This window comes from Musca domestica, unplaced genomic scaffold (assembly GCF_030504385.1).
Source record: "Musca domestica strain aabys unplaced genomic scaffold, Musca_domestica.polishedcontigs.V.1.1 12, whole genome shotgun sequence".
Lineage (NCBI taxonomy): Eukaryota > Metazoa > Arthropoda > Insecta > Diptera > Muscidae > Musca > Musca domestica.
Window position 1 is genome coordinate 16,600,309 of NW_026712155.1, and position 22,396 is coordinate 16,622,704.

Below are 22,396 nucleotides of genomic sequence, written 5' to 3' on the forward strand. Positions count from 1 at the left end.
ATAACCTTCCAGAATATTTTCGCGATAAAATTCGGTACTTGTTCTGATGCCACGGTCGATTAATACGAGCGGAGAGCGACCAGCGGCTATTATGGCGGCCCACACCATCACCATGGCCGGCGCTTGAGTTCTGGCGGCCAACCGAAGGTGCACATTTTCAGCTAACCTCTTTTTGCAAGTAAACACGATCATTTAGTTTGTTTACAAACTGCTGGACAACGAATGCTTTCTCATCAAAACCAAGTTCGGCAGTTCACCACTTTCGGCCAAGCGAAGCAACTCTTTAGGTTCTTTGAGTCTATTTTCTTTCTGTTGCGGTGTAAGTTCTTGCACTTTTTGGAATTTCAATGGCTTTACCCCGAGCTCATTTTTCAATATTTGCCGAATGAAATTTGGCGATATGTTCAGCTCACGAGCCATTTTTCGGCCACTGCGACGCGGATTTCGATGAAGTCTCTTCTTTACTTTTCGAACCATTTCTGCTGATGTTGCTGTTTTCTTCCGTCCACTTCCTTGACGTCGGGCTACGCTACCAGTATCAAGGTAACAAGCGATGGTACAAGACACAAAAGATTTATTCCCATTTAAATGCTGGAGAGCTCTAACGATAGCCCCTTGTGGTTTTCCAGCCAAATATAAAGAAATCACACTATCACGATTGAACGCCATCACGAATAACATTCATTCTGGAAAATTCTCGCCAAAAAGCTTTTGTACGCTTGTAAACAATATAATGAGCTGTCACTGAAATAACTTTAACAGCTGTCGGACGAGTGGCTTAGAAATGACAGCAGTCTGAAGTTGGCTGCAATTTTTTCATCAGACGCTTCATATTTTCGCTTCTAGGACTCAATTCTGAAATATATTCATTTCACATCCTTAACTCTGTCAACTTTACGAACAAAATCCTACAACCACATCCTCACTCCTTCAAAACCAAAACAAACTACTTCATTTACCCAAAAAAAAAAAACTCTACTCTTCCACAACATCCCACTCCTTTAAAACTCCACAACTCACTTCAAATGGCTCTAACAACGAAACCATCAAACATCCTTTAAACAACAAACCTGCAAACCATTTCAAATAAAAATAGTCTCAAAACAATAGCTTTTAGCCTATTTTCTAAAGTCTCCAGAAAACTACAACGCCACCAACATCCCGCAACATTAAAGTTACGGATGCCAGACATCAAAAAATGACCAGACGCCGCCGTCTAAAACTGGTCACCCATTTGGATGAATGGTTGACAATGCAAGGTGCAACAAACGAAACGAGAGGAAGGGAAACTTTGTAGACATTTTCAAGTGTTCCCACTTCACAAAGTCTAAACAAAAAGCGAACAACAACAAAAACACATTTGCTGTAAAAATATTTCCGCGACATTAACGTTTTGCTGGCAAATGCTGTCAACAGCCAAGAGGATATTTTTAGAAACAATATTGTGATGCAAATATGTGTCATGGACGTCAGCAGTGTTCAGAAATGAATAATTTAAATAAGGAATAGATTTTCAAATTAAAAACCGGTAAAAAAGGACCAGAAAGACTTCTAAGAGAAGAGCTGAAGATCTGCTCATAGAAGACCAGAAGGTCTTCTCACAGAAGAGCTGAGGGTCTCTTCTCACAGAAGGGCTGGAGGTCTCTTCTCACAGAAGAGATGAATCTCTTCTCATAGAAGAGCTGAATCACTTCTTATAGGAGAGCTGAATCTCTTCTCATATAAGAGCTGAATCTCTTCTCATAGAAGAGCTGAATCTCCTCTCATAGAAGAGCTGAATCACTTCTCATAGAAGAGCTGAATCTCTTCCCATAGAAGAGCTGAATCTCTTCTCATAGAAGAGCTGGAGGTCTTCCCATAGAAGAGCTGGAGGTCTTCTCATAGAAGACCTGAAAGTCTTCTCATAAAAGACCAGAAGGTCTTCTCAAAGAAGACCAGAAAGTCTTCTCATAGAAGACCTGGAGGTCTTCTCATAGAAGACCTGTAGGTCTTCTCATAGAAGACCTGGACCTCCAGGTCTTCTATGATAAGAGCTCCAGGTCTTCTCATAGAAGAACTAAAGAAGATCTTCTCATAGAAGAGCTGAAGAAGGTCTTCTCATAGAAGAGCTGCAGAAGGTCTTCTCATAGAAGAGCTGCAGAAGGTCTTCTCATAGAAGAGCTGCAGAAGGACTTCTCGTAGAAGAGCTGCAGAAGGTCTTCTCATAGAAGAGCTGCAGAAGGTCTTTTCATAGAAGAGCTGCAGAAGGTCTTCTCATAGAAGAGCTGAAGAAGGTCTTCTCATAGAAGAGCTGAAGAAGGTCTTCTCATAGAAGAGCTGAAGAAGGTCTTCTCATAGAAGAGCTGAAGAAGGTCTTCTCATAGAATAGCTGAAGAAGATCTTCTCATAGAAGAACTGAAAAAGGTCTTCTCATAGAAGAGCTGCAGAAGGTCTCTTCTCATAGAAGAGCTGCAGAAGGTCTCTTCTCATAGAAGAGCTGCAGAAGGTCTCTTCTCATAGAAGAGCTGCAGAAGGTCTCTTCTCATAGAAGAGCTGCAGAAGGTCTCTTCTCATAGAAGAGCTGCAGAAGGTCTTCTCATAGAAGAGCTGCAGAAGGCCTTCTCATAGAAGAGCTGCAGAAGGTCTTCTCATAGAAGAGCTGCAGAAGGCCTTCTCATAGAAGAGCTGCAGAAGGTCTTCTCATAGAAGAGCTGCAGAAGGCCTTCTCATAGAAGAGCTGCAGAAGGTCTTCTCATAGAAGAGCTGCAGAAGGCCTTCTCATAGAAGAGCTGCAGAAGGTCTTCTCATAGAAGAGCTGCAGAAGGCCTTCTCATAGAAGAGCTGCAGAAGGTCTTCTCATAGAAGAGCTGCAGAAGGTCTTCTCATAGAAGAGCTGCAGAAGGTCTTCTCATAGAAGAGCTGCAGAAGGTCTTCTCATAGAAGAGCTGCAGAAGGTCTTCTCATAGAAGAGCTGCAGAAGGTCTTCTCATAGAAGAGCTGCAGAAGGTCTTCTCATAGAAGAGCTGCAGAAGGTCTTCTCATAGAAGAGCTGCAGAAGGTCTTCTCATAGAAGAGCTGCAGAAGGTCTTCTCATAGAAGAGCTGCAGAAGGTCTTCTCATAGAAGAGCTGCAGAAGGTCTTCTCATAGAAGAGCTGCAGAAGGTCTTCTCATAGAAGAGCTGCAGAAGGTCTTCTCATAGAAGAGCTGCAGAAGGTCTTCTCATAGAAGAGCTGCAGAAGGTCTTCTCATAGAAGAGCTGCAGAAGGTCTTCTCATAGAAGAGCTGCAGAAGGTCTTCTCATAGAAGAGCTGCAGAAGGTCTTCTCATAGAAGAGCTGCAGAAGGTCTTCTCATAGAAGAGCTGCAGAAGGTCTTTTCATAGAAGAGCTGCAGAAGGTCTTTTCATAGAAGAGCTGCAGTAGGCCTTCTCATAGAAGAGCTGAAGAAGGTCTTCTCATAGAAGAGCTGAAGAAGGTCTTCTCATAGAAGAGCTGAAGAAGGTCTTCTCATAGAAGAGCTGAAGAAGGTCTTCTCATAGAAGAGCTGAAGAAGGTCTTCTCATAGATGAGCTGAAGAAGGTCTTCTCATAGAAGAGCTGAAGAAGGTCTTCTCATAGAAGAGCTGAAGAAGGTCTTCTCATAGAAGAGCTGAAGAAGGTCTTCTCATAGAAGAGCTGAAGAAGGTCTTCTCATAGAAGAGCTGAAGAAGGTCTTCTCATAGAAGAGCTGAAGAAGGTCTTCTCATAGAAGAGCTGAAGAAGGTCTTCTCATAGAAGAGCTGAAGAAGGTCATCTCATAGAAGAGCTGAAGAAGGTCATCTCATAGAAGAGCTGAAGAAGGTCATCTCATAGAAGAGCTGAAGAAGGTCATCTCATAGAAGAGGTGAAGAAGGTCATCTCATAGAAGAGCTGAAGAAGGTCTTCTCATAGAAGAGGTGAAGAAGGTCATCTCATAGAAGAGCTGAAGAAGGTCTTCTCATAGAAGAGCTGAAGAAGGTCATCTCATAGAAGACCAGGAAAAGGTCTTCTCAAAAAAGACCAAAAGAAGGTCTTCTCGTAGAATACCAGAAGAAGGTCTTCATAGAAGACCAGAATAAGGTCTTCTCACAGTAGACGTAAAGGTTTTCTTGCAGAAGACCTGATGGTCGTCTGATAGAAGACGTGATGTTCTCACAGAAAACCTGATGATCTTCTCCTCTGATATAAGTCCTTATGGACTTCGTATTGGGACAGTTTAACAAATACCATTTGTGACGACATTAAAAAAGACAACTTGTTTAAATCCCATGCTCTCAGCTCTCAGACGCTCTCTCATCCGCCTCCTCTCACAAAAAATAACACTAGATTTTTTTCCATAATGAAATAAGCACACTGCCACTTCTACTACTCCAACTACTTCCACTGAAATGCGAGGTACTCAACATTTCCGTCAAAGAGTATTAATGAATATTCATGCAATTTTTTCACCTTTGTGTTTCTTGTTTTCTCAATTTCTTCCCCCCTTCTTCTTTGCAGTGACCACCGTTGAGCCGAATATGTACACAACTTGTATCCCGGTGGGTGGTGGCAACTACACTGCCGGCGGCGTCTACGCACCCACAACTATGGCCAATGCCACCACAGATACGCTGGCCTCTGGCTTCGAATCGGCGGGCTATGCTGCCTACTCCACAGCTTTGAGTGTCACCATAGCGATTGGCTGTAGTTTGCTCATCTTGAACGTTTTAATATTTGCCGGAGTTTATTATCAGCGCGACAAGACGCGCCTGGAAGTGAAGACCCTGCAAAAACAATATCAGCAACGCAGTATGCATCAACAAGTGCCCTCGTATCCACCGGATCCCATAAAGCATGCCCACTACCACATGGGACACTCGCAGAGTGCCAATGTTATTGTGGATGTGGAGAATCATGGAGATCAGGGTACCATTCTATTGACAGCCAGCGATGTTAAGCCACCGCCGCCACACATGTGCTCGAATACGGCCATGCAATTATCCCAGCAACAACAACAGCAGCAACAACAACAACAGCAGCAGCAGCAGCAACAAATGTCCAGCGGGCCGATGGGCATGAACACTGGCAGTGTGGGTGGAGGCATCAATTCCAATTTATGCAGTGCCAAACAAGCAATGGACATTAACTCTGCTGGTGGCCTAATGGGATCGGGAATTATTAATAATGTTACCTACAGCACAACAACCAAACAGCAACAGCAACAACAACAACAGCAGCAGCAACAACAACAGCAATTACATGCCCAACAACAACAGCAGCAGCAGTTGGCTGCCCAGCGCGAACATTTACAAATCAAAGGCATGAACTCCGGCCCAGTTAATGTTGGGAGTGGTGGTAATCCTGCCGGGGCCATGACCCTCCAGTCCGGCTCCACTCAGACCTTTGGTCGCCAACCAACCAACACCGTCTCCGTAGCCAGTAATAACGGCAACAGCATGAATACCGCCTCAAATATTTCATACAATCCCGGCATGATGACACTGCCAAAAGCTGGCACTTTGCATCATGCTAGCTCCATAAATTATGGACGCAACCCTGGTGGAGGTGGCGGAGGTGGGGGTGGTGGTAATGGCACCATGACACTGGCCAGCAGTAGTATTAGTAATGCCTTGCTGGATGGCCGTAGCAATATGTTGATGACCAGTGCGGGCAGTGGCTCGGGAGGTGATTGCATGACATTGCCAAGAAATTTGTCCATGTCATCACGTCACAATCCATCTTCAGGTGAGTAAAAGTTTTGTTGTTATTGTTGTTTTTCATTTTTTGCTATTCCATGCATGAATTATTCTTGAGAATTTTCCAATATAACGGGATTTTTTTTCGAAAAAAAGAAAAATAATTATGGAGATGAAATTCAAAGTTTGAGGAGAAAACAGTGGAAAAATAAGGAAAATGTATGAAAATCTGGATCGATAACAAAAAAATCGATAACAAAATTTTGTACAGAAAAGATGTCTGACAACCATGTCCTTTACGAAACAACAGTTTTTCGATCGAAATATTCGAAATACTTGAGAGTTCGATAACAACTTTTCTATTCAAACCCGTTAACAACAAGTTTCCCTATAGAAAACCTGTTCGATAACAAGAAAACATATTCGATAACAAGTTTTCCTATAGAAAACTTGTTCGATAACCAGTTTTCCTATAGAAAACTTGTTCGATAACAAGTTTTCCTACAGAAATCTTGTTCGATAACAAGTTTTCCTATAGAAAACTTGTTCGATAACAAGTTTTCCTATAGAAATCTTGTTCGATAACAAGTTTTCCTATAGAAAACTTGTTCGATAACAAGTTTACCTATAGAAAAGTTGTTCGATAACAAGTTTTCCTATAGAAAAGTTGTTCGATAACAAGTTTTCCTATAGAAAAGTTGTTCGATAACAAGTTTTCCTATAGAAAAGTTGTTCGATAACAAATTTTCCTATAGAAAAGTTGTTCGATAACAAGTTTTCCTATAGAAAAGTTGTTCGATAACAAGTTTTCCTATAGAAAAGTTGTTCGATAACAAGTTTTCCTATAGAAAAGTTGTTCGATAACAAGTTTTCCTATAGAAAAGTTGTTCGATAACAAGTTTTCCTATAGAAAAGTTGTTCGATAACAAGTTTTCCTATAGAAAAGTTGTTCGATAACAAGTTTTCCTATAGGAAAGTTGTTCGATAACAAGTTTTTCTATAGAAAACTTATTCGATAACAGGTTTTTCTATAGAAAACTTGTTCGATAACAGTTTTTTCTATAGAAAAATTGATCGATAACAAGTTTTTCTATAGAAAACTTGTTTTTCTATAGAAAACTATAGAAAAGTTGTTCGATAACAAGTTTTCCTATAGAAAAGTTGTTCGATAACAAGTTTTCCTATAGAAAAGTTGTTCGATAACAAGTTTTCCTATAGAAAAGTTGTTCGATAACAAGTTTTCCTATAGAAAACTTATTCAATGACAAGGTTTTCAATAGAAAACTTATTCGAAAACTTATTTTTCTACAGGAAGCTTTTCCGATAACAAGTTTTTCTATACAAAACTTGTTCGATAACAGGTTTTTCTGTTAAAACCTTGTTCGATAACAAGTTTTTCTATTGAAAACTTGTTCGATAACAATCGATTTTAGAAAAACTTCCTCGATAACAAGTTTATCTGTCTAAAACAGGTTCGATAACAAACACTTGACTAGAAAATATATTTGATATCAAGGTTTCCTATACGAAACTCTTTCGATTATTAAAATTCGTTCGATAACATGATTTTCTATAAAAAAAAATCCCAATAGCTGGATTTCTCCCCGAGTAAACCTTCACCAACCAAAAACCACCAACGGAAGTAGTTGATGGGAGAAAACTGAATGACTTCAGCCTGGTTTGATATGGGTGTACATTACACGTCAAACATGTTGCCATTCAGGAAATCCATTGTATCTCACATTGAGCTACACAAGAAGCGAGAAAGGAAGAAGATAGGAAGAAGATAGGAAGAAGATAGGTAACAATATTTTAATAGTCAAAAGTTAATAACTCAAGGATGGAGAGACGGAATGATCGAGAATGAATGGCGCATTTTTGGGATATACCCACAATTGCGGATTTTTTTACAAAATATTTTTGAGGTCTATCAATAAACGTGAAATGTGTAACAATAGAGTGTGGGTATGTGAAGAAGAAAGTAGCTGATATAAATGAAGAGAGAGAGAGAGAGAGAGAGAGAGAGAGAGCGAGGGAGAGGCAATGCTTGTTTAATGTTAAAAAATAGAAAGGGTTTTGATTTCACTTCCTTTCATACCAACAAACTATGCGTCGTAGAGTTCAAACAAGAAACTTAAATGGCATTTTAATGTTAGTAAAATTAAAAGTTTTTATTTAGACATACACACGCACTCAGGAAACACTACATGGACTACATGAATAAATGACGAAAAAAAAACAGCAAAAATAATTAATTAAAAACTTTCAGCAATAACATTAGCATTGTGTGTGTTCGCACACATGCTACCCATGTTTTAGATGGATTTGCTGTAAACAACAGCAAAAGCAACTCCAACCAAAGTTCTAGTGCTTAATGCGTACGTCCTTTGGAGGGATTTGAAGGAAAGGAATATTCTAAGGGGGTTTGCAGGTGGTTTTAAAATTAGTCCTAATTCTAAGGAGTAATTCCGGTATTAAAAGGTTTCGAAAACTATGAAAATGGCGCATTTTTGGGACATATCCACAATTGTGGCTTTTTTTTAAATATTTTTGAGGTCTATCAATTAACGTGGATTTTTTTTTTAAATAATTTTGAGGTCTCTCATTAAACGTGGATTTTTAAAAAAATATTTTTGAGGTCTATCAATAAAAGTGGATTTTTAAAAAAATATTTTTGGGGTCTATCAATAAACGTGGGCTTTTAAAAATATTTTTGAGGTCTATTAACAAACGTGGATTTTTTAAAAAAATATTTTTGAGGTCTATCAATAAACGTGGATTTTTTAAAAAAATATTTTTGAGGTCTATCAATAAACGTGGATTTTTTAAAAAAATATTTTTGAGGTCTATCAATAAACCTGGATTTTAAAAAAAGGTTTTTGACGTCTATTAACAAATGTGGATTTTAAAAAAAGGTTTTTGACGTCTATTAACAAATGTGGATTTTAAAAAAAAAATATTTTTGAGGTCTATCAATAAACGTGGATTTTTAAAAAAATATTTTAAGGTCTATCAATAAACGCGAATTTTTTAAAAAAATTTTTTGAGGTCTATCAATAAACGCGGATTTTTTACAAATTATTTTTGAGGTCTACCAATAAACGAAAAAAAATAAAAATATATTTTTTTAAAAATATCCACGTTTATTGAAGGACCTCAAAAATATTTTTTAAAAATATCCACGTTTATTGAAGGACCTCAAAAATATTTTTTTAAAAATTCCACGTTTATTGAAGGACCTCAAAAATATTTTTAAAAATTCCACGTTTATTGAAGGACCTCAAAAATATTTTTAATAAATTCCACGTTTATTGAAGGACCTCAAAAATATTTTTTTAAAAATTCCACGTAATGGAGTGTTGTAACGGTAGCCGATTGTGGTTTTCCAGCCAAATGTAAAAACTTAACTAACATTTTTTCAGGAAAATTCTCACCTTAATTCTTTTGCAAGCTTGTGAACAATATAATGAGCTGTCACTGGAGTAATTTTAACAGCTGTCTGTCGAGTGGCTTAGAAATGACAGCAGTCTGAAGTTGGTCGCAGTTTTTTCATCTCAACTTGTATAAATGTGAATTTTTTATAAAATATTTTTGAGTCCTATTAATAAATGTGGATTTTTTAAAAAAAAATATTTTTGAGGTCTATCGATAAATGTCGATTAAAAAAAAACATTTTTTTGGGTTTATCCCTAATTGTGGATTTTTAAAAAAATATGGATTTTTTAAAAATATTTTTAAAATCCTTCATTTAACGCGGATTTAAAAAAAATATTTTTTAGGTCTATTAATATACGTGATTTTTTTTAAAAAATATTTTTGAAATCCATCACTTAACGGGGATTTACAAAAAATATTTTTGAGTTCTCTCTATAAACAAGAGGTTTTAAAAATATATATTTTTGAGGTCAATCAATAAAAGTGGATTTAAAAAAAATATGTTTGTGGCCATTGCCTTAGTTATTCCACTAACTATTTACTAGCTATGACGTTACGACTTTATTCAAATGCAATTTTCTAAATTAAGCACAATATTGATGATTTTTTTTCTGTTTAAATAATCGCATTATTCCACATCCGCAACATCTACATATGTATCTATAATAATAATATTAATCCCACCACTTTGAATGTTATACTATTTTGGTTTTCAATACGAAACCAAAATCGAAAAAAAATCTCAAAAAAAATCCAATACTCTAATGTGGCGTAAAATGCAAATTTTATTGTGTCCGGCAGCAATGGTGTATACTTTGTGCGGAATATTAGAATAGCATTACAAATATTACCAAAAAAAAATAAATAAATAAAATATAAACAAAGTACACACACTCAGAGATTGCGATATAAACACACGCATACACTCACACTCACTCCCAAAATAGATCCAATAACATTAGCTTGAAATGATTAAGGAACAACCAAAAGAAAGAATGAAAAGAAAAATGAAAACGGATGTAAAGTAAATGGTTCTTTCATGTTTTTAAAATAGCCTTCCCCTCCTGCCCCTGACATCCTCCGCACTTTCAAAAAACGACCCAACGAATGAAAAAAAACTGGAAATCGCCTTTTCTTTGTGTAAACGCCTTCTCTTTACAAAAGAAAAGCGATTTGGCTTTTCTTTTGCCCCTGCCAGCAAAGTAACCAAAACGAAAAGAAGAAAAAACCATGGAACTTCATAGATCGAGAGAGAACAGAAAATAGAAGGACGATACAACAGGAAGTCGTTCCTTTTTCTTGCTATTAAAGGCCAGATATACCACTCTCCACAAAGCAAAAGCCAATCTTCGCTTCAGAATAAAATCAAAAGAAGTCTAGGCAAAAAACTTGTTTGTAAAATGGCTGAAAATAATGAAAATGAAAAATCAACTCGTTTTTCGCCGGATATGATGAAATTGTATGGAAAAAAACACTGATTGTCCTGATGATGGAGGATAATATTACAAAGGATTGACCAGATAATGGTACGATAATTTGATATGAATGGAGGGGAAGAAGATAGGTAACAATATTTTAATAGTCAAAAGTTAATAACTCAAGGATGGAGAGACGGAATGATCGAGAATGAATGGCGCATTTTTGGGATATACCCACAATTGCGGATTTTTTTACAAAATATTTTTGAGGTCTATCAATAAACGTGGAATTTTTAAAATATATTTTTGGGTTCTCAAAAAATGTGGATTTTTAAAAAACGTTTTTGAGATCTCAATAAATGTGGATTTTTTAAAAAAAATATTTTTTTGGGTCTATCAATAAACGTGGATCTTTAAAAAAATATTTTTGAGGTTTATCAGTAAACGTGTATTTTAGGGTCTATCGATAAATGTGGATTTAAAAAAAATATTTTTGAGGTATATCAGTAATTGTGGAGTTCTTAAAAAATATTTTTGAGGTCTATCAATAAACATGGATTTTTTAAAAAATGTTTTTAAAGTCTTTCAGTAATCGTGGATTTTTTAAAAAATATTTTTAAGGCCTATCAATAAACGCGGATTGCTTTTCAAATATTTTTGAGGTCCATTAACAAACGTCTGATCGAGAATGAACGTCCAGACGAAACGGCAGTAGCTAAAAACTTGAAATTTTGCATGTGGCTGCGTAGACGTGTGATGGGTCTGGGTTTTTCGGAAATTCGTACTGAAATGGTGCAAAAAGTACTAAAATGTACAAAAATTTAATACTTTGTATTGGACAAACGGAGCTAGAATTCTAAAATTTGAAATGAAAGTCACCGATGGAGTGCAGGTTAGATTTACAAAGGGGTTGTTGGAAATTCGAACGTTAAAGTAACGAAAAGTTCTAAAATGGTACTACACTTGTAATATTGTACGATTCGATATTTTGTGCGCTAAAAGCTTGAACTTCGATATAAAATTCAAAGTTGAGTGGTTTTTGAAAATGCGTACGAAGAGTGCTAGGTGTACTAAATGGTACTAAATTTGGAAGAGTTCGGTTAAGGGATAACAGATAAAACTGGAATTTAGCAATTTTGTATTGAAGTCTCTGCTGATGATAGTTTTTTGATAAAGAGGGTGTTTTGGAAATGTGCATTACAACTGCCCGAAAAGTACTAAATTGTACTATAATTGGCACATTTTGGTATTGCGTGAACATATAGTGCTGGAAATCTTAAATTAGGTATTAGTGTCGTCGTTTATTTGTAGCCTGGGCATATGGAGGTGGTTTCGGAAATCTATACTATAATTTGTACGAAAAGTACTGAATGGTACCAAATTTGGTATTGGCTGGTGGGATGGGTTTGGAATTCTCAAATTGGATATTGAGGTCTTAGTTGCTATCTGAAATTGAGGTATGGAGGTGGTTTTGGAAAAGTTAACTGCGAATGCACGAAAAGTACAAAACAGTACTATATTTTGTACAATTTGGTATTGAGTAAACAGATAGTACTTGAAATTTGAAATTTGGTATTAGAGTCGTTGCTCATGTGTAGCCAGGAAATCCTGTCGGGGTTCCACAAAAGGGGACTAAAGTTTGTACGAAAAGTAACAAATTGTGCTATAGATGATATTGGGTGAAGGAATAGAGCTGAAATCCTGAAATTTGATATGGTATGGTATCTGTGTTTGACACTTGGCAGTGGTTCGGAAATGCATCCTATAATAGTGCAAAGTGTACTAAATGGTACTAAATTTAGTATTGGGTGGAGGGGTAGGACTGGAATTCTTAAATTTCATTCTTAGGTCCCAGTTGGGTTGTGGAATTGAGATATGGAGGCGATTTTGGGAATGTGTACTATAAGTGTACGAAAAATACTAAATAGTACTAAATCTGGTATTGGGTGGAGGGATCGAGATTAAATTCGGAAATTAGATATTGATATCACTGTTGGCATCTGTGGTTGAGAGAAGGGGCTGGTTTTAGATATGCCTAATATAATTGTACTAAATGGTACAATGGCATTGGGGGAAATTAAGGCGATGAAATCCTGAATTTTGATATTTAGATAATTGTTGGTATTTACGATTGAGATGTGGGGGTGGGTTAGGAAAACCCTAATATAGTTGTTCAAAAAGTACTAAATCGTACTGAATTTTGTATTGGGTGAGGGGATATGGCAGGAATCCTCAATTTTGATATTGAGGTCTCTGTTGGTATCTGGAATTGAAATATGGACGTGATTTCGGAAATTGGTACTATAATTGTACGAATAGTGCCAAAAAGTATTAAATTTGGTATTGGTTGAAGGGAAAGAGCTGAAGCTGTGTAATTTTATATTGCGATAACTCTTGGTTTGTAGGATTGAGATATGGAACTGTTCAGCAAATGAGTGCTAAAATTAGACGAAAAGTAAGAATGTAAATTTGATATTGAATTCTCTGTTGGTATCTGGTGTTGAAATCTAGTGGTAGTACGCAAATACGTTCGACAAGTACTAAATGATACTAATTTTGGATCACTCTTGGTATCTAGGATGGAGAAATGTATTTTTTTTTTTTTTTTTTTTTTTTTTTTTTTTGATATAAGTACTAAATGTTACTAAATTTGGTATTGACGGATTGGGCAGGGGGATGCCCCTTTGAAATTTGAAATTCTTACATTTGATAGTGAGGTCGGTGTTGGCTGGGATTTACACGTGGAGACGTTAAAATAATAAAATAAAATTAATAACTGGCACTTGCTAGGATATTACAGTGTTGTAGGGTATCACATGGTCGGCCTCGCATGGCGATAGCCTTTGTTTACTTGTTTCTTTTTATAAGTCTATCATTAGTTGTGGGTTTCTTTAAAAAATATCTTTCATCAGGTCTTGTCTTCAATTCTATTTAACACTTAACGGTAGGGAAGAGTAATGTTTAACACCTACTCACAAAAAAATGCCCGCCTACCAAGCCAACGTTAATTGCTTTGTTGTCCCTAGGCCAAAAAGTAAACGAACACCAGCGTACCTCCTCATCAAGTACATTGAACCTAAGGAAAGGCGGTAGAATTGTACGCTTCTTTTCTTCGTCAAAATCAACATCATCAACAGCAAGGCAGGCAGGCAGGCTTTCATCAACAACATTTACATATTTCCAATACCCAACATCCTCAGTCCTTTTCACCATCGTCCGCGCCATATTCCACAGTCACAGTTTTCTTTAATATTCGGGTTTCCGTTCCTCTTCTCCCATCCTTGGGCACATTTCTCCCCTGCATTCATTTTTCTCAGATTTTTTTTATCTTTCCGTCTTTATCAATAACATTTTATATAATGAAAAAATACATCACATTCTCTCTCTTTTTCCGGATTTCTTGGATGTGCGCTGCAAAGTCCTTATAAGTTAAATTCGGCTTCCCTGCGAAATGATAGGCAGGAAGGCGGTGTATTTTCCAGATATACCTAGACAAACGACATTCTCGACTATTCCGTAATCCTCACAATATTAGTTCAATTTCAATTTTCTCATGTTTTTACTTGAGGGATTTTTAAAGCAGCCAGCTGTGTGGGATATGAGACATTAGGGGCTCTGTAGGACAGAATTGAAATATATTTTTGAGTTGTCAAAAAATATTTCTGAAATATTTTGAATGGACTTTCAGACGTGAACATTTTAAAGAATATTTTTCAAGGACCTTCAGAACGTTAGGCGTGGGCTTTTTAAAGAATATTTTTCAAAGACCTTCAAAACATTCATTGTGGATTTTTAAAGAATATTTTTTAAGGACCTTCAGAACATTAAGCGTGGATTTTTTAAAGAATAATCTTCAAGGACCTTCAGAATATTAGGCGAGGATTTTTTAAAGACCTCTAGAACATTAGGCGTGAATTTTTTAAAGAATAGTCTTCAAGGACCTTTAGAACATTAGGCGTGGATTTTTTAAAAAATATTTCTCACGGACCTTCACAAAATTAGGCGTGGATTTTTTAAAAAAATATTTCTCACGGACCTTCAGAAAATTAGGCGTGGATTTTTTAAAAAATATTTCTCACGGACCTTCAGAAAATTAGGCGTGGATTTTTTAAAAAATTTTTCTCACGGACTTTCAGAAAATTAGGCGTGGATTTTTTAAAAAATTTTTCTCACGGACTTTCAGAAAGTTAGGCGTGGATTTTTTAAAAAATATTTCTCACGGACTTTCAGAAAATTAGGCGTGGATTTTTTAAAAAATTTTTCTCACGGACTTTCAGAAAGTTAGGCGTGGATTTTTTAAAAAATATTTCTCACGGACTTTCAGAAAATTAGGCGTGGATTTTTTAAAGAATATTTTTCAAGGACCTTCAGAGTATTAGGCGTGGATTTTTTAAAAAATATTTTTCAAGGACCTTCAGAGTATTAGGCGTGGATTTTTTAAAGAATATTTTTCAAGGACATTCAGAATATTTGGCGTGGATTTTTTAAAAAATATTTTTCAAGGACCTTCAGAGTATTAGGCGTGGATTTTTTAAAGAATATTTTTCAAGGACCTTCAGAATATTTGGCGTGGATTTTTTAAAGAATATTTTTCAAGGACCTTCAGAATATTTGGCGTGGATTTTTTAAAAAATATTTCTCACGGACTTTCAGAAAATTAGGCGTGGATTTTTTAAAAAATATTTCTCACGGACTTTCAGAAAATTAGGCGTGGATTTTTTAAAAAATATTTCTCACGGACCTTCAGAAAATTAGGCGTGGATTTTTTAAAAAATATTTCTCACGGACTTTCAGAAAATTAGGCGTGGATTTTTTAAAAAATATTTTTCAAGGACCTTCAGAGTATTAGGCGTGGATTTTTTAAAAAATATTTTTCAAGGACCTTCAGAGTATTAGGCGTGGATTTTTTAAAGAATATTTTTCAAGGACATTCAGAATATTTGGCGTGGATTTTTTAAAAAATATTTTTCAAGGACCTTCAGAGTATTAGGCGTGGATTTTTTAAAGAATATTTTTCAAGGACCTTCAGAATATTTGGCGTGGATTTTTTAAAAAATATTTTTCAAGGACTTTCAGAAAATTAGGCGTGGATTTTTTAAAAAATATTTCTCACGGACTTTCAGAAAATTAGGCGTGGATTTTTTAAAGAATATTTTTCAAGGACCTTCAGAATATTTGGCGTGGATTTTTTAAAGAATATTTTTCAAGGACCTTCAGAATATTTGGCGTGGATTTTTTAAAGAATATTTTTCAAGGACCTTCAGAATATTTGGCGTGGATTTTTTAAAGAATATTTTTCAAGGACCTTCAGAATATTTGGCGTGGATTTTTTAAAGAATATTTTTCAAGGACCTTCAGAATATTTGGCGTGGATTTTTTAAAGAATATTTTTCAAGGACCTTCAGAATATTTGGCGTGGATTTTTTAAAGAATATTTTTCAAGGACCTTCAGAATATTTGGCGTGGATTTTTTAAAGAATATTTTTCAAGGACCTTCAGAATATTTGGCGTGGATTTTTTAAAGAATATTTTTCAAGGACCTTCAGAATATTTGGCGTGGATTTTTTAAAGAATATTTTTCAGGGACCTTCAGAGCATTAGGCGTAGATTGTTTAAAGAATATTTTTTCAAGGACCTTCAGAATATTAGGCGTAGATTGTTTAAAGAATATTTTTTCAAGGACCTTCAGAATATTAGGCGAGGATTTTTTAAAGAATATTTTTCAAGGACCTACACACCATTAAGTGTGGATTTTTTAAAAAATATTATCCAAGGCCAAATAATATTTTGATGTATTTTCTCATATGTCTCAACCAAATACCCTTACTATTCTCGATTTTACAGCTCATTGCAAAAATGTCTTAGCCTGTGAACACCCTCATACTATCACAAACACACATTTTGGCATATTCCTACTTTTAAAATAGAGGCTAAACTTGTTTTTTGTCCTCTTACATTTCATTTAGTTTGAATTGGAATATTTTACCGGAAGACAGGATTTATGCATAACCTTACCCCCCTTTTGCTAAATAGCGGTATAGACATTTCTGCAGGATTGAACGGAAATTTGTTTATTTAATAGAAATATAAGAAGCGAAAGAGAAGGGAAAACGGACAAAAATCAACGAAGAAAATCGCAAATTTATGAATTCTTCTTGTCGATGACGAGGACGATGAGGATGAAGATGGGAAGACCAACAATGTCGATATTGAAGTTCCTGTCTGCTGCTTATGCTAATGCCTCTTGCCTCTATTTCAACACTATCTACGATAGTGATGCAGTAGAAAAAGAGAAATACACACTCTCGCACACAAAAAGCCTTGAGGCTGCTGGTGCCTTCGCATCAAAAGAAACAAATCTTGGGCAAAAGGAAATTTCCAATCGCATCCACATTGTAAGTAACCATAAAAGTGGAAACTAGTTTTTGCTGGGGTTTCTTCCTATTTTTACTTTTTTTTCGCCTATCTCTCTCACTCTTCCCCCTTTCCACAGCTACATCCTTACATCATCATCACCTTCACCACCACTATCGGAACCGGAAAAAAATGTTTATCAGATTTTTTCCCACACACATATTTCTTTGGAAGATTTTCTCATGTCCGGAGTTTATCCATGGCAGCAACAGCAGCTTACATTCAAATTTCCAGTTTTCTTTGTGTCTATCCAAAGGTCTTCTATTTTCCTACGATAGAATTTGTTGTTGGATTTCGCAAAAATATCCCAACATTTGATTATATGGTTTTGATGTTTTGCAAATTTCACGAGAATTTTAATTTTTTGAAGTAAAATTTTGTTGAAAAGCCTTTCCACCTAGTTTGAGTTGAGGTCATGTAATTAAATTAACAGGATATTGTATAGAAATATTGAAACAGGTTTGATTTCCAGGAAATAATGCGCAACGAAAAAAGCAGAGGGTGGTTTGTTAAGGTTCACATGATTCGAAGGAGAAATTATAACATGAAAACAGTGCAACCTTAATGGTATGAAGGTGCTTGAAAAAATATTCTTTAAAAAATCAACGCTTTTAGAATCTTGGCCATTCTTTAAACAATTCACGTGTATTAGACTCTTTGTCCTTAGGAACTAATCTTTAATAAATTCAGCCGGTCCTTGAAAAAACTTCTTAAAAAATGTATGTTTCAGCTGGTTCTTAAAAAAATATTCTATAAAAAATGCATGTTTCAGCTGGTCCTTGAAAAAATATTCTTTAAAAAATTCACGTTGACGTCCTTGAAAAAATTCTTTAAAAATCCATGCTGAATAACCTGCGTGGTCCTTGAAAAAATATTCTTTAAAAAATTCACGTTGACGTCCTTGAAAAAATTCTTTAAAAATTCATGCTGAATAACCTGCGTGGTCCTTGAAAAAATATTCTTAAAAAATCCTCGCTGAATAGACTGGAGCTCCTTAAAAAAATATTATTTAAAAATCCATGCTGAAGAGACTGGAGGTCCTTGAAAAAAATTTCTTTAAAAATCCACGCTTAATGGTCTGTTGATCCTTGAAACAATTTTCTTTAAAATCCACGCTTAAAGGTCTGTTGATTCTTGAAAAAATATTCTTTAAAAATCCACGCTGAAGAGACTGGAGGACCTTGAAAAATATTCTTTAAAAATCCACGCTGAATAGACTGGAGGACCTTGAAAAAATATTCTTTAAAAATCCACGCAGAATGGACTGGAGGTCCTTGAAAAATATTTTTTTCAAAAAATTTTCACTTAATTGTGTGGAAGATTTTAATTGTGTGGAATAAATATTATTTATTGTTTACAAAATTCACGCTAATAGAAAAATATTCTTTAAAAAATCTACACTTAATGATGTGGAGGTCCTTGAAAAACAACCTTTAAAAAATCTAGGCTTATTGTCTGGAGGTCCTTGAAAAATAACTTCTAAAAATCTAGGCTTATTGTCTGGAGGTTCTTAAAAAATATTCTTTAAAAAATCCAGGCTTATTGTCTGGAGGTCCTTGAAAAATAACTTCTAAAAATCTAGGCTTATTGTCTGGAGGTCCTTAAAAAATATTCTTTAAAAAATCCACACTTAATGATGTGAAGGTCCTTAAAACATATTATTTAAAAAATCCACACTTAATTATGTGAAGGTCCTTGTAAAATATTATTTAAAAAATCCACTGTTAATGCTGTGAAGGTCCTTCTAAAATATTATTTAAAAAATCCACACTTAATAATGTGAAGGACTTAGAAAATATTCTTTAAAAAATCCACGTTTATTGAATTTTGGTCTTTGAAAAATATTCTTTAGAAAATCCACGTTTATTGGTCTTTTGGCCCTTGAAAAATATTCTTTAGAAAATCCACGTTTATTGGTCTTTTGGCCCTTGAAAAATATTCTTTAGAAAATCCACGTTTATTGGTCTTTAGGCCCTTGAAAAATATTCTTTAGAAAATATGGAGGTCCTTGAAAAATAATTTTTAAAAAGTCCACGCTGAGTTCTCTATTGATCCTTGAAAATGGTCTTCAAAAAATCCACGTTTATTGATACGTTGATCCTTGAAAAATATTCCTTTAAAAAATCTACGCTTAATGGTCTGGAAGTTCTTAAAAAATATTCTTTAAAAATCCACTTTTATAGGACTGGTCCTTGAAAAATATTCTTTTGAAAATCCACGTTTATAAGTTTGTCGGTCCTTGACTTTTTTTTAAATCCGTGTCTTTCCACATTCCATTTCTTGCATGAACTCCATTTAGTCAGAGCTCTTTTCAGATTTTCTCTTGATTAATCAATCCTTATCTCCTTGATTTTTATTAATTAACACCGTTATTAACACCATCCTACTTTACATCCGCCCCACAACAATGTTGTTTTTTTTTCTGATTTTCATCAACAATACTTGATTTTCTTTAATCATCTTAATTAGATAGGCCTAGTTAATTAAGATCAACGAAATTCATTATTCCTTTACTATGCTTCGGAGAAATGTTCTTTAATTTATCTCACACCCCTCCTTTGGTACTCCAACGCAGCGAAGCAAACATACAAACAAACACACCCACGAAAAGCCAACACATGGCGATTAATTTAACAAAAAAATTAACTTATTTTCTCTCGCTCTCAAGATTAACAACGACAACAGCAACAAACAACCAATAAAGGCTTTTTACCCGGCCTTAACGGTCATCATTGTTGTCGATGATGTTTGCCTTGTTGGACATCGATATAATGGCAAATGCTTGAAACGACCGTTCAACCAATCTTGTCCTCATAATGAGGAATAAGCAGGCCAAAAGCGGAAAGAACACCAACAACAACAGCGAAAAAATATGAACGACAAGTTTCTTAAATTAAGCACTGATTCCACCCGTTCAAGTACCAATGCGAATGATTCCACGAAAACACTTTTGTGTTTCCCAACTTAATTTGCCATGATTTTCCTTTTTATATCTTTTGTACGGAACTGAGGTCCTCCACATCCCTTCCATTCACTCTGCGAGTTTTCTCATTTTCGTTGCTTTTTCTCTCTCTCCCTCTCTCTCTTTTTTCGTCTTTATCAAGTGCAAAATTAAGCATATTACATGACCTTGGAAATGTTGTCTTTCCTCTTTGTTCGCTGTCGGATTTCTTTCAATGGATATCATCAGCACTCCGGCACTGTTTTGCGTTGGGAAATTTTTGAAGAGACTTCAAGAGTCTTCTGAATAGCACCGAAATATACTGATTATCTTCAGTTTTTTCGTTTTATTTGAAAAATATTTCTTTTCTGTTCGAAGCATTTCCCTTTCGGAGAATAGCTCTTCAGTTTCATGGTATATCAATTAATTTTTGAGAGGAAATGTTCTCGTAATTGATGCCAATTGTTTTGTTGACTTGTTGTGAAAAACAATGGAAGAGGAACGGAATAAATATCGAATAATATGAAAATAAAATATACAAAAAAAAATTAAAAAAAAAAAAATCTCAAAAAAATTTTTTTTGGTTTCAAAAGAGATTTTAAAAAAAGATTTTGAAAATCTAGATTGACTCAAATACTCTAATACGGATTTGGGCCAAAGGGCTAAAAAAATCGTTATATCGATGAGGCACGCTTTGGCCGTATCAAATGATATATTTCCCCTGTAGCCATATTTCTGTGGTATAACCAGTAAGGAAAGCTCAAAAGTCGGGCGGGGCCGACTATATGATACCCTACACCACTATGCATATTTAAAATTGGTGTACTTGCTTCTAAGCTGGTTTCGGTCGGATTTGCCAAAATTGATGCTATTACGGCCATTTGGTGGTCAATCACCCGAAATCGGATGAAGATATATATGGGAGCTATATCCAAATCTGAACCGATTTCGATAAAATTACAAACAGCTATTTCTGGGCTGTATCTTTTATCTGGTACCAAATATCATTCTTGTGGAGTGCATATTACGAATGTGAGAGGCTTAAACACCAAATCGGATAAAACATATATATGGGAGCTATAGCTGTTTCTGAACCGATTTTCTCCAAATTTGTTGTATTTGCTTTAAGGCTAATATCGGTCACATGTGCCAAAATTCGGGCCATTTGGGCTGATATTGGCCATTTGGTGGGCAATTAACCCGAAATCGGATGAAGATATATATGGAAGCTATATCCAAATCTGAACCGATTTCGATAAAATTTAAAACAGCTATTTCTGTGCTCCATCTAATACCTGGTACCAAATATCACGGTTGTGGAGTGCATAGTAGGAATGTGAGGGACTTAAAGATCAAATCGGATGAAAGATATATATGGGAGCTATAGCTATATCTGAACCGATTTTCTCCAAATTTGATATACTTGCTTCTAGGCCGAACTCGGTTGGGTGTGCCAAAATTCAGGTAATTTGGACTGATAGTGGACATTTGGTGCACATTTAACCCGAAATCGGATGAAGATATATATGGGAGCTATATCTAAATTTGATCCGATTATCTCCAATTTCAATAGGGTTCGTCCTTGGGCCAAACAAATGTTGGTTGCAAAATTTCATCTTGATCGGATAATAAATGCGACCTGCATTTTGTTCACAAGAATACATGGACAGACGGACGGACGGACGGACGGACGGACAGACGGACTGACATGCATAAATCGACTCAAAAAGTGATTCTATGAAGGTTCTCAAAAGTAACTATGTGTCTATCTCGTTTCCTTCTCCATGTTACGAACAAATGCACAAAGACATAATACCCTTACCACTATGTGGTGTAGGGTATAAAAAGCATCCAATTGTTGTAGCCCAAAATACTATTTCGTTTACAACCAAGTCACTACCAATAAAAAGACATTACAAAATTTCATCCCATGTAGCCAACTGCCTGCCCGCTCGTTGGCGATTAAATGAAATAAATTTCTCAAGTTCCTCCAATCCCATTTTATGAGCTTACGATGACAAGAAATTACAATTTACTTGGAATTTGCCAATTTAATAGAGAAAATACTGTTGAGTGCTTAAGCGGAGGTAGTTTGGTGTTTTTTTAGCGTGGCCAACCACCAACCAATGCAGTTAATTTTCTAATGCCTTGATTGTTTCACCTTTCCCCCATTTCTTCCTGTCGCTGCAATTATCCTTTAAATTGGATAACCTGCTTAATGAAGATAAGAAGCAAATACTAATGATGATGAAATGCTAGAGAGATAGAGAAACGTACAGAGAAATCCACTTGGTATTGTAATGAAGGTGTGTGCGTGCCATGCCGTAGATAGAGATGAAGACGATGTACTTACTGATTAAAGATTTTTTTACTTTCCTTTTCCCTCTCTCTCTCACTCTCTCTCTATCTCTATCTCTTTAGAACTTTTCATAAATTTATGAAAACTGATTTTTCTTTATGGTGGCTGATTTGTTCCTCTAGTTTGTGTGTGTTCGCACACATTTCTACACAAACAACC

General features: G+C 35.5%; 1 protein-coding gene across 2 annotated transcripts in view; it reads left to right on the top strand.

Annotated features, from left to right (window-relative positions):
- LOC101894115 (uncharacterized) overlaps nucleotides 1–22,396 on the top strand; it is a 281,643-nt gene that overhangs the window by 169,330 nt on the left and 89,917 nt on the right. For both annotated transcript variants that reach the window (XM_059118333.1, XM_059118332.1), the window contains exon 10: nucleotides 4,493–5,719. In XM_059118333.1, coding sequence (XP_058974316.1) covers nucleotides 4,493–5,719 — 1,227 coding nt within the window. The remainder of the gene's footprint in view (nucleotides 1–4,492; nucleotides 5,720–22,396) is intronic.